Genomic DNA, 13,466 nt, shown 5'->3' with positions numbered 1-13,466 from the left:
GAGCCCACACAAGCTGCTTCCAGGGGCTTTTCCATAAATGGCCTGTCTTGTCTCAAGCTGTGGACTCCCTAAAATCTGTCAAACAAGCAGCATATGGCCTTGGCATGCCCCACACCTCTTGCTAAGTGGCCCCAGGTTTGGCACTAGTGGCAGCCAGCCTTGGTTCACAGCTTGGCCTATCCCAGGCACCTTCAAGGCCAGCATAAGTAAGAGTCATCTGCAGATCACTCTGTAGTCATGGCAGGTAACACTGGGCAGACACAGGCATTGGCTGACATTGGTTGGCCTGCACCACTCAGGAGACCCCAGAGCTACTGCACCTGGTAGACAGTGTCAGACCATGCTGAAGCACCCACCACCCAACCACCTCTACTAACAACACACTCAAGGGGCAAACTCAGCAGGTACTAGAGCCCCACTGACATGAGTCCTGCTCTGTGGGATCAGCCACTGCACAGCAGATGCTTCATGGTGGTTGAAGGCAGTCCTCACCAACCAGCCTGGGAGTAGATTCCTTCCACTGATGTGCCAACAGCAATCAAAGCTCAACTACAACAAGAGGGTGCACACAGCCCACACAGGAGGTAAACCTGAAACACCCAGCTTGGGTGATGGGGAGACTGCATCACAGGGCCCCGCAGGGCACCTACTGGGGGTACAAGGCTACTCTATCAATATCAGGAGACAGAGTGGCACTACCAACTACATACAGACAAACACTGGGAGGCAGCCAAAATGAAGAAACAAATAAACATGTCCCACATGAAAGAACAGAACAAAACTCCAGAAAAAGAACTAACAAAATGGATACAAGCAATTTATCAGATGCAGAGTTCAAAACACTTGTTATAAGGACGCTCAGTGAACTTAGGGGAAGAGTAGATGAACTCAGTGAGAACTTCAACAAAGACATCGGAAAAACAGATAGAAAACATAAAACAACCAGTCAGAAATGAAGAATACATTACAGGGACTCGACAATGGAGTAGATGAAGCAGAAGATCAAATCAGAGATTTGGAAGATCAGGAAGCAGAAAACACCCAATCAGAACAGCAAAAAGAAAAAAGAATCCCCTCCCCCACAAAATGAGGACAGTATAAGGGACTGGTTTCGTGGAAGAGAATTTTTGAAGACAATTTTTCCACAGACACGGTGGGGGAAGAGACAGGAGCACAGAGCCCAGGCAGTAATGTGAGCGAAGCTTCACATGCTCGCCCACTGCTCACCTCCTGCCATGTGGACTTGTTCCTAACAGGCCATGGACTGGTACTGGTCCATGACCCAGGGGTTGGGGACCCTAGGTATAAGGAACCTCAGGGACAACTTCAAGTATACCAACATTTGCATCATGGAGTACTATAAAAAGAAGAGAGAACACAAGAAATTGAAAACCTATATGAAAAAGTGACAGAAAACCTCCCTATCCTGGTAAAAGAAATGGACATATAAGTACAGGAAGTACAGAGTATCCCAAACAAGATGAACTCTAACAGGCCTACACCAAGACACATCATAACTAAAATGCAAAAGGTTAGCCCTGGCTGGTGTAGCTCAGTGGGCCTACAGTCCAAAGGGTTACCAGTTTGATTTCCAGTTGGGGCACATGCCTGGGTTGTGGGCCAGGTCCCCAGTAAGAGGTGCATGAGAGGCAACCACACACTGATGTTTCTCTCCCTCTCTTTCTCTCTATCTTCCCCTTTTTCTAAAAATAAATAAAATACTTTAAAAGTTTAATAAAATAATTAAAATTCAAAAGGTTAAAGACAAAAAGAGACTTTTAAAAGCAGCAAGATATTAAGAAAAAAGAAAAAAAAGGAATCGAAAAGCAGCAAGAGAAAAGCAGTTATGTAATACAAGGGAGTTCCCATAAGACTGTCAGATAATTTCTCAGCAAAAATTTTGCAGGCCCAAGGGATTGGCAAGAAATATTCAAAGTGACGAAAAGCAAAGACCTACAACCAAGATTACTCTGCCCAGCAATGCTGTCATTTAACATCGAAGAACAGATAAAGAGTGTTTCTAGACAAGAAAAATGCTAAAGGAGTTTATCACCACCAAACCAGTAAAGTGTCTTTTGTAAGAAGAAAAAGAAAAAAAAGATCAGAAATATGAATAACAAAATGGCAATAAATACATATCTATCAATGATTACTTTAAATACAAGTGGCTTAAATGCTCCAATCAAAAGCCATAAGGTGACTGAATATAAACATCACCCTTACATACGCTTTCTACAAAAGACTCACTTCAAATCAAAAGATACACACAGACTGAAAGTAAAAGGATGGAAATAGACATTTCATTAAAATGAAAACAAACACAACAAAAAAGCTGGGGTAGCAATACTGTTCCCAGACAAAACAGCCTTTAAGAACAAAGGTTATAATATGAGACCAAAGAAAAACACCAGCAATTCCACTTCTGGGCATTTATATATACAAAGAAACCTAAAACACTAAATCAAAAAGACATACACATCCATATGTTTGTTGCAGCATTATTTACAACAGCCCAGATATGGAAGCAACCTAAGTGTCCATCAACAACCGAATGAATAAAGAAGTGGCACACATGTACAATGGAATATGACTCAGCCACAGAAAGAATGAAATCTTGACATCTGTGACAACATGAATGGACGGACCTACAGGGTATTGTGCTGATTGAAATAAGTCAGACAGAAAAACAAATGACTTCACTTATAGATGAAATCTAAAAAACAAAAATGAGCTGGCTAGTGTGGCTCAGTGGATTGAGTGCCAGGCTGAGAACCAGAGGTTCTCTGGTTCAATTCCCAGTCAGGGCACAGGCCTGGGTTGTGGGATGGGTCCCCAGTAGGGGGAGCTGGAGTACCAACCACACGTTGATGTTTTTCTCCCTCTTTCTCCCCGCCTCCCCCTCTAAAATAAATAAATAAAACCTTTAAAACAAAACAAAACAAATAAGCAGAACACAGACAGACTCATAGATGCAGAGAACATTTTGATGGTTATCAGATGAGAGGTGGGTTGGAGGGATGGGTGAAAGGGTTAGGAAGCACAAACTGATAGTAACAGAATACTCATAGCCCCAGGGATGTAAAGTACAGCATAGGGAATATAGTCAATAATACTGTAATAACTATTATGGTGTCAGATGGTCACTAGATTTATCTAGGTGATCACTTTTAAATTTTATAAATGTCTAATCACTGGGTTGCACACCTGAAACTAATATAATATTGCATGTCAACTGTAATTGAAAAATTTTTAAATTATTTATTAAAAAAACACCGGCAGAGATACGAGTCCAATTTCATAGGAAAACAAGGTGGGTCTCCTTTCTGAACAAACAACTCAAGGTGACGGCAACTGTTTCTCTGAATCAAAGTCAGATTAAAACCTAGTGAATTAATCTGACCTCAAAATAAAAATGATTTTTAAAAAAGTATCTATTCTTCAAAAAGGAAAGATCAATGTGATCTTTCTGAAATAAACAACCCCATTTAAATATCCATCTTGTTATGATTTAGTTTTTAGAATTATCAAGTATTGTGGATATTTTCCCAACAATGAAAAGATATTTTTTTAAAACATATACTTTTCAATTCCATTTTTCAATGATAGTTGACATACTGTATTAGTTTCAGGTGTACAACGTAGTGATTCGACATTTATATCCTGATATACACCTTACGAAGTGTTCCACCACTACAAGCCTAGTACCCACCTGGCACCACTCACAGCAGTAACAACACTAGTGACTGTGCTCCCTCTGCTGTACTTCACTACTTTTTTAACTGGCAATCTGGAATTCTTAATCTCTTTCACCTTTGCCCAGTCACCCAACCCCTCTCCCATATGGCAGCCATCAGTTTGTCCTCTGAATCTATGAGTTTGTTCTGTTTCGTTTGTTTGTTTTTTAGGTTCCATATATAAGTGAAATTATATGGTATTTGTCTTTCTCAGTCTAACTTTTTTCATTCAGCATAATACCCTCTAGGTCAATCCATGTTAGAAATGGCAAGATTCATTCATTTTATGGCTGAGTCACATTCCATTGTGTGTGTATCACATCTTTTAAATCTATTTATCTATTGATANATATGGCAGCCATCAGTTTGTCTCTGAATCTATGAGTTTGTTCTGTTTCGTTTGTTTGTTTTTTAGGTTCCATATATAAGTGAAATTATATGGTATTTGTCTTTCTCAGTCTAACTTTTTTCATTCAGCATAATACCCTCTAGGTCAATCCATGTTAGAAATGGCAAGATTCATTCATTTTATGGCTGAGTCACATTCCATTGTGTGTGTATCACATCTTTTAAATCTATATATCTATTGATAAACACTTGGGTTGCTTCTACACTTTCGCTATTGTACATAATTCTGCAATGAACACAGGGGTGCTATATCTTTTTGAATTAGTGTTTTAAATTTCTTCAGATAAATACTCAGAAGTGGAATTGCTGAGTCATATGGGAGTTCTTTACCATACACATTTTTAGTTTTTTGAGGGATCTCCATAGTGGCTGTACCAATTTACAATGCCACCAAGAGCATGGTAGTGTTCCCTTTTCTCCATTTCCTCGTCATTACATTGTTGGTTGATTTATTGATGATGGCCATTCTGACAGGTGTGAGGTGATATCTCACTGTGGTTTTGATTTACATTTCCCTTAGGATTAGTGATGTTAAACATCTTTTCATGTGTCTATTCAGGCCTTCTGCATGTCCTCTTTGAAGAAATGTCTATTCAGGTAGTCTGCCCATATTTAAATTGGATTATTTGAGTTTTTTTTATGTTGAGCTTTCTGAGTTCTTTATATATCAGACATATCATTTGCAAATAACTTCTCCCATTCAACAGGTTGTCTTATTGTTTTGTTAATGATTTCCTTTGTGGTGCAAAAGCTTCTTAGTTTAATGTAGTCCAATGTATTTATTCTTGTTTTTGTTGTCTTTTGAAATAATATCTTAAGAGGTGTTTACCAAGTTATGAACTGTGGCCTCCTCTGGCTGTTCTATTTTTGATATGTGCTTAGTGCTAAAGGTACATTCATGCCGTGTTAGGTTGATTCAGCCTGAACAATGACAAGCACAAGATTATCATGTTAATGTTTTTAAAATTTAGAAACAATCACAAACTTACAAACAGCTGGAGTATAATTTTTTTTAAAGATTTTATTTATTTATATATCTTTAGAGGGGAAGGGGAGAGGGAGAGAAACATCAATGTATGGTTGCCTTTTGTGCGTCCCCTGCTGGTAGTTAGCCTGCAAGGAACCGGCCTGCAACCCAGGCATCTGCCCTGGCTGGGAATCGAACCGCGATCGTCTGTGGAGTATAATTTTTAATACAAAACATTTTTTTCTTGACCTAGGTGACTGTGTTGCTGACCTGATGCCCCATCACTTTCAGATACTTTAGTGTGCATTTCCTATGAATAAGAACTTTCTCTTACATAACGAAATACAATCATCAGAACAGAAAACGGGCACTGGGGCACTACCGCCGGCTGATCCACAAGCGCACCCAAGTTTCCCTATTTGTCCCCATGAAGACCTTAACAGCAGATGGAGGTCAGCCTTGGCATTCAGTTGTCATGTCTCCTTAGCCTCCTTCGGTCTGGAATGGCTTCTGAGCCCTTCCTGGACTTCTGTGTCCTTTCGCCGTTGAGTAGAGGCCAGGTTATTTACAGGATGTCCCCCATTTGCCTTTGCCTGATTAGCTTCAGATTATGGCTTTCAGCTAGCACAGATATGACTACATTACATCATGTGTGCAGCATTTTGGTTTGTTCCAATTACTGGTGATGTTCACTTCGATCACTTGTTTTAAAGGGGTGTTTACCAGGCTTCTCATATGAAGTTACTCTTGTCCCCTCTGTAATTATTTGTGTTTTGTGGAGAGCTACATTGAAACTATGTGAAAAGCCAGCTGTCAATATATTCACCTATTTTTTATATCAGTGAGAATTCATGATTTCCCACTTCCTTCAATGGTCTATAATCCATTACTATTATTTATTTATTTTGGTGCTTAAACTGACCCTGGTTTGCCCGGGGGAAGCTCACCCAAGCTGGCTTCTATGTCCTCTGACGGTTCCCTTTCAGTCTTCGAGCACTTCCTTGCTTTCCGGCTCAAGTTCTTGCACTTTCCTCTCCCAGCTTTGGAATAAGCCCTTTCTCCCCAAGAGCCCTGGTTCCTTTTAATGGGGAACAGCATTTAGAAGGTCTGGGTGCTAGGTGTGCTCAGAGCTAAGAAATGTATGAATGTGTATGTGGGTATGCATGTGCATGTTTGTGTCTATAAAATACTGAACATGTGTATCAAAATGTATTCCTTTATCTATCTCTATATATGTCGAAAACCATGCACTTAACCAACGACTCCAATTTCATGGTTCGTTCTAATTTCTTCCCTTTTCATATTTGTCACTCCCTTCTCCAATAGTGAAAAACTCGGCCTCTGTTATATTTAATATAAAGGTAGGAGAAAGTAGGTTTGCAGTTATTCACATGGAAAACAATAAAATAAGTAGTTATATAAGAATAAACTCTGTTTTCTGTACTCACAACTGTATTTACTTATTTGATCAATCTCCCTATACATAATCAATCTCCCATCTTGGCTGCCCTGCCCTTTGTACCCTGCTGAGACTCTGGTTCCCCATGCTGGGTCCCCAGGGAGTTCTGCCCCTTTATAACAGGGTCTTCTAAAAATCTATCAATCTTAGAACTTCATACAACTCTCAGCAAATTGTTTTATGCCTATTTCCTATTTTACATAAGGCTCTCCCCACCTGTGTCTACCGAATAAAATGAATTCTAATGTTTGAACACCTACCACACGCCAGAGATTATGTGTGATGCACCCTGTTATAATGAATGCTCAAAGGAACCCTATGTGGCACTGCCATTCTCCCCATTTTACAGATGAGGAAAGTGAGGCACAGGGAGGTTAATTAATATGGCTAAGATCACATGGTGAGATTGAAACCCAAGCAGTCTGAGCCTAGAGTGACCCTCACTATCTGTCTTCCAAGTGGATGAGCAAATAGTAATTGGTGAGGGGCTAAATAGTAAAGGATGGTGATCATTCTATTTATTATAGTGCTGTTAGAATTAAGAAAACCTAAAAATCATTGAAATGCCCAGCAATGAGAAATTGGTTAAAGTGTAAAGAGTCCATAAAATTTAGTAGAATTACTGAAGTATTAAAATTGACAAATTTTTGTCTGACTGGGTAGCCCAGTTGGTTGAAATACTGTCCCAATACACCAAGACTGCAGTTCAATCCCAAGTCAGGGCACATACAAGAATCAATCAATGAATACATAAATAAGTGGAACAACAAATTGATATCTCTCTTCCTCTGTCTCTTTTAAATCAATTTTAAAAATTAACAAATTTTTAATAACATTAGAAGTTGTACATATTTATAACAAGGGGAAAAATAATAGTAAGTGACCTAAGTATTCTAGAATGTTCTCTAAATTTCTGTTAATCAGCTTAACAATAACCCACAACCTTCAGACCAACTTAAATTTCTCATTTCCCTATTAACATACCCTTCTTTGTCACTAGGCCTACCTTGTTCTGTCTTATGGAGGCAAGCAGTCAGTATTTCTGAGGCCCAGGCACAAAAACATTAAATAAAAGCAAAGTAATTGGTCTTGACCAGTATGGCCCAATAGGTTAGGCATCATCCTGCAAAACCAAAGGTCACTGGTTCGATTCCTGGTCAGGGCACACGCCTGGGTTATAGGTTCAGTCTCTGGTCAGGGTGCATGCAAGAGGCAACCAATTGATGTTTCTCTCCCTTCCTTCACCTCTCTATAAAAATAAATTAATAAATAAACAAAATCTTAGAAAATGCAAAATAACCTTACCAAAATATCTTTTATTGCAATTCTCATCACTTTTTCAGTCTCATTTATTTCCAAAGGTCTGGCAATTGCTTCTGTTCTCAGTTCCTGTGGGAGACAATGAAATAAAATTACATATATTTTCAAACAGGAATTCTGAAAACCAATTTCCAGACCTAGATATGGCTTATGGACTGGTTCCTAAAAGTTTCATTAAAACGTGGATCTTACTTCCAGTCAAGATGGCGGTATAGGTAAACCTGGCACTTAGGTTCACTCTATTTACCTCCTCCCACAAGCACATGGAAATTACACCTAAACAACAGAGCAAACATCATTCAGAATTGCCTGAAATCTAGCTGAATAGAAGAAGTCTTACAACTGGGAATTAAAGAAGAAGCCACATCAACACTGGCAGGTGGGGTAGAGACACAGAACAGTTGGTCCCCCACCCACATGTGGCAGATAAAAATTGAGAGGGATATATCGGCTGCAGAGGTGCCCCATGCAGAGTGAGGGGTCCCATCTGCACACCAGGCCCCCCATCCCATGGTCTAGTGCCAGGAAGAAATGACCCCATAACTTCTAGCTATAAAAACCAGTGGAGATTGAAACTGAGTAAGACAAAGTCCAAGGTGTTCTTCTTAAAGGGCTTACACCCAGACTTACTCCCTCTGATCTCCAGTGCTGAGGCAGCAGCTTGAAAGGCACCAGGGACATATGGGGAGGAACTGAATTGCCTGACATTAGGGCAAGAGCTAGGGGGGACAGCTTTCTCCTACAGAAGTGATGGCAGAGGCTACTGTTCCTTTGATGAGCCCTCCCCCGACAAAGCCAGTGGGCAGACAGCATATTTGAGACTCCATCAACCTGGCTATCACTTTTTTCCCCACCTTAGTGATTCCCTGAGGCTCTGCCTCACCCAGTTTCAAGCCCACCCAAGCTGTTTTCAGTGGCTTATCCTTACGAATGGCTTATTTTGGCTCATGCTTTAGATTTTCCTATAATCTCTCAAACAAGTAGCATCTGGCCTCAGTGTGTCCCACACCTCCAGCTATGTGGCCCTAGGCCCAGCACCAGCAGCAATCTGCCATGGTTCACAGCGTAGCCTTACCTGGGTACCTCTAAGCCCAGCACAATTTCCAGCCATCTGTAAATCTGTAAATTAGCAGCCATGCAATTCATGCCAGGTGGCCCCAGGCAAAATACAGGCAGCACAGGACCTTGACTTGCACCTTCTGGGAAGCACCAGAGGCAGCAAAACCAGTGGACAGCTTCAGATCATGTTGAAGCACCACTACAAACCACCTCCACAAGTGACACAATCAAGGGGCAGACTCAGGAGGCACCAGAGCCCCACCGAAGTAAGTCCTGTTCTGTGCGGTGGGCCTCTGCACAGCTGATACTCCACAGTGGAGTTCAGAAATTGGTGGTTGCAGCCAGTCCATGCAGCTGACTGGCCTGGGCATAAATCCCTCCCCAAGGTGTGCCAACCACAATCAAGGCTCAACTACAAGAGAAGGGTGTACACAGCCCATGTAGGGGGTGCACCTTGAGTACAGGGGAGTGATAGGGGAGGCTGTGCCACTGGACCCTGCAGGACACCTACCACGTTAGGCTACTCTATCAAGACCGGGGATGTAGTTGCTCTAATACACAGATACAAACACAGGGAGGCTGCCAAAATGAGGAGACAAAGAAACATGTCCAAATGAAAGAATAGAACAAAACTCCAGGAAAAGAACTTAACAAAATGGAGACAATCTATTAGATGCAGAGTTCAAAACACGGGTTACAAAGATGCTCAATGAACTTAATGAGAACTTCCACAGCATAAAAAGGACAAGTCAGAAATGAAGGATACATGAACCGAAATGAAGAATACTTTATAGAGAATCAACAACAGAGTAGATGAAGCCAAGAATCAAATCAGCAACTTGGAATATAAGAAAGCAAAAAATACCCAATCAGAACAGCAAAGAGAAAAAAGAATCCAAAAACATTAGAGTAGTGTAAGGAGCCTCTGAGACAACTTCAGTGTACCAATATTTGCACCATATGGCTGCCAGAAGGAGAAGAGGGAGATCAAGAAACTGAAAACCTATTTCAAAAAATAATGACAAAAAAATACCCTAACTTGAAGACGGCAATAGACACACAAGTCTGGGAAGCATAGAGAGTCCCAAATAAGATGAACACCAAGAGGCCCACACCAATACACATAATAATTAAAATGCCAAAGTTAAAAACAAAGAGAGAACCTTAAAAGCAGCAAGAAAGAAGCAGTTAGTTACCTACAAGGGAGCTCCTATAATACTGCTAGCTGATTTCTCAATAGAAATTTTGCAGGGGAGAAGGGATTGGCAAGAAATATTCAAAGTAACGAAAAGCAAGGACCTACAACCATGATTACTCTACCCAGCAAAGCTGTCATTTAGAATCAAAAGACAGATAAAGAACTTCCCAGAAAAAAAAAAACTAAAGGCGTTCATCACCACCAAACCAGTACCATATCAAGNTAGTGTAAGGAGCCTCTGAGGCAACTTCAGCGTACCAATATTTGCACCATACGGCTGCCAGAAGGAGAAGAGGGAGATCAAGAAACTGAAAACCTATTTCAAAAAATAATGACAAAAAATACCCTAACTTGAAGATGGCAATAGACACACAAGTCTGGGAAGCATAGAGAGTCCCAAATAAGATGAACACCAAGAGGCCCACACCAAGACACATAATAATTAAAATGCCAAAGTTAAAAACAAAGAGAGAACCTTAAAAGCAGCAAGAAAGAAGCAGTTAGTTACCTACAAGGGAGCTCCTATAATACTGCTAGCTGATTTCTCAATAGAAATTTTGCAGGGGAGAAGGGATTGGCAAGAAATATTCAAAGTAACGAAAAGCAAGGACCTACAACCATGATTACTCTACCCAGCAAAGCTGTCATTTAGAATCAAAAGACAGATAAAGAACTTCCCAGAAAAAAAAAAACTAAAGGCGTTCATCACCACCAAACCAGTACCATATCAAGTGTTAAAGGGTCTTCTTTAAGGAGAAAACAAGGTAAAAATATGAATAAAATGGCAATAAATACATATCTTTTAATAATGGAACCTAAAAAACAAACAGAACAAAACAGACTCCTAGGTAGAGAACATTTTGATGGTTGTCAGATGGGAGGGGGTTTGATGTAGGGATGAAAAAGGTAAAGGGACTGGTTTTTACAGAGTAGCCATAGGGATGTAAAGTACAGCATAAAGAATATAGTCAATAGTATTCTAGTAACTATTAGAATGGTGTCAGATGGGTGTGAAGTTTATTAGGATGATCTCTTAATAAGTTATATAATGTCTAATAACGGGTGTACACCTGAACCTACAAGAATGTATGTCAACTGTAACTGAAAAATGAAAAATGATTTAAAACTTAAAAAAAAGGAACCCTGATGCAAAAACACTTCCACTACCACCTTCTCCCAATGTATTCTGTAATTCTGCTGCCAACCAGGTCTCTCTCCAGTGCTCAAGGCCTCCTTTTCAGCTACAGGCCGCCCCCCGCCCCCGTCTCCATAGCACCATGGGCAACATACCACCCCTCATCTTTTCTCCTGAATTTGCTTCTTTACCTACATTTCGTTCAGATGAACCCTCAACCAAGTGCAGCTCAACTTGCTGTCTGAATCCCCTGCCATCCCCTACAATGTCTATCATTGTCAAGTTCAACCAATGAGAAGAGTGGCCTTGGCTCTGCCCCTAGCATCAATAACAGACCAATCAAGGAAGGCATCTGTGCTTATTACATCAGTACTGGGGACTTCTGAGATATGGTATTTTAATGTGGATGCAGTTATGAGATTCCTGAATCACTTTATCAAACTCTGTCTTGGGCTTTCTTCCTTTACTGCATAGTGCACCTTGCCTCCCCACTGGCAGAAAACAATTGAGGAAAGCATTAAAACTTATTCAAGGCTCAGTGCCTTGCCTGTGGTTGGTGTTGATCACCAGTGAATACTGGCTGAGTACATAAAAACCAAAACTGGCTAAGGGGTCTTTCTCAGATCATAACTGTACACAGAATTTGATAACGGTCTCATGGCTTCCATGGCAATAGTTCAACCACTGATTGTTTCATCCACTCATTTCAGGACAGTGCTAAAAGGGCCCCCAGTGGAATCTCGGTAAAGTCTCACAAAGAAGCCATCACTCTTCTGACAAAGAGCAAGTGACGAGCTCTTGTCTCTAGGTCTGACAGGAACATGTATAGACATGGTACTATGGTACTACCGACTGTAAAAAAAAAAACAAACGTGGAAAGCCTGAAGTTGCCTCATTAGTAATCCTCATTAGCTATTAGAGCCCTGACTGATGTGGCTCAGGTGGTTGGAGCGTCATCCCATGGACCAAGGAGTCACATGTTCGCTTCCCAGTCAGAGCACGTGCCTGGGTTGCAGGCCAGTTCCCAGCAGAAGACGCAGGAGAGGCAACCATACATTGATAGTTCTCTCCCTCTCTCCTTCCCTTCCCCTCTAAAGATAAATAAATAGAATCTTAAAAAAATAATAAAATAAAAATCTTAAAGAAAAAAAAAAGACCTGGATGCCCCTTTATGATAAAAAAGTGCCACTCAGAAAAGTGGCACTAGAGGGAGCATAACACAAACTAATAAAGGCCATATACGAAAAACCTGCTGCCAACATCATACTCAAAATGGGCAAAAACTGAAAGCATTTATCTTAAGATCAGGAACAAGACAAGGGTGCCCCCTTTTATCACTCCTATTCATCGCAGTACTGGAAGTTCTAGCCACAGTAATCAGGTAAGAAGAAGAAATAAAAGGCAACCAAATTGGAAAGGGGAAAGTAAAACTATCATTGTTTGCAGACGATATGATAGTGTACACAGAAAACCCTACAGGATCCACCAAAAAACTACTGGACATAGTAAGTGAATTCAGCAAAGAAGTGGGATTCAAAGTCAATATTCAGAAATCAATGACATTTTTGTCACCAACAAAGAACTATGAGAAAGAAAAACTAAGGGAAAAAATCCCATTTACTGTAGCAACAAAAACAACAAAAATACCTAAGAATAAATCTAACCAAAGAGGTAAAAGCCTTGTACTCAGAAAACTATAGGACACTGAAGAAAGAAACTGACAAAGATACAAATACATGGAAGCGTATATTGTGTTGCTGGAGTAGAAAAGTTAAAAGCATTAAAATGCCCATACTACCCAAAGCAATCTATAGATTCAACACAATTCCTATTAAATACCAACGGCAGCCCTGGCTGGTGTAGCTCAGTGGATTGAGCGCAGGCCTGTGAACCAGAGTATCGTGGTTCGATTCCCAATCAGGGTACATGCCTGGGTTGCAGGCGAGTTCCCATCAGGGGACCCATGAGAGGCAACCATACATTGATATTTCTCTCCTTCTCTCCTTCCCTTCCTCTCTAAAGATAAATAAATAAAATCTTAAAAAAAATACCAACAGCATACTTCATAGATCTAGAACAAATATTCCAAAAACTTATATGGAACCAAAAAAGACCCCAAAGAGCTTCAGCAATCTTGAGAATAAGACTGTAGGGATCACAGTACCTGATATCAAACTACACTACAA

The 13,466-nt window shown here is 40.4% G+C and overlaps 1 protein-coding gene across 5 annotated transcripts in view; it reads right to left on the bottom strand.

Moving 5' to 3' along the window:
- IFT38 (intraflagellar transport 38) overlaps positions 1-13,466 on the bottom strand; it is a 46,790-nt gene that overhangs the window by 22,800 nt on the left and 10,524 nt on the right. For all 5 annotated transcript variants that reach the window (XM_037029866.1, XM_037029865.1, XM_037029868.1 and 2 more), the window contains exon 6: positions 7,874-7,957. In XM_037029866.1, coding sequence (XP_036885761.1) covers positions 7,874-7,957 — 84 coding nt within the window. The remainder of the gene's footprint in view (positions 1-7,873; positions 7,958-13,466) is intronic.

Source organism: Sturnira hondurensis, unplaced genomic scaffold (genome assembly GCF_014824575.4).
Source record: "Sturnira hondurensis isolate 20B ecotype Veracruz unplaced genomic scaffold, ASM1482457v3 Scaffold0020579, whole genome shotgun sequence".
In the NCBI taxonomy this organism is placed as follows: domain Eukaryota; kingdom Metazoa; phylum Chordata; class Mammalia; order Chiroptera; family Phyllostomidae; genus Sturnira; species Sturnira hondurensis.
The sequence above is the reverse complement of the archived record's forward strand: the minus strand, read 5'-3'. Positions and strand labels throughout refer to the sequence as shown.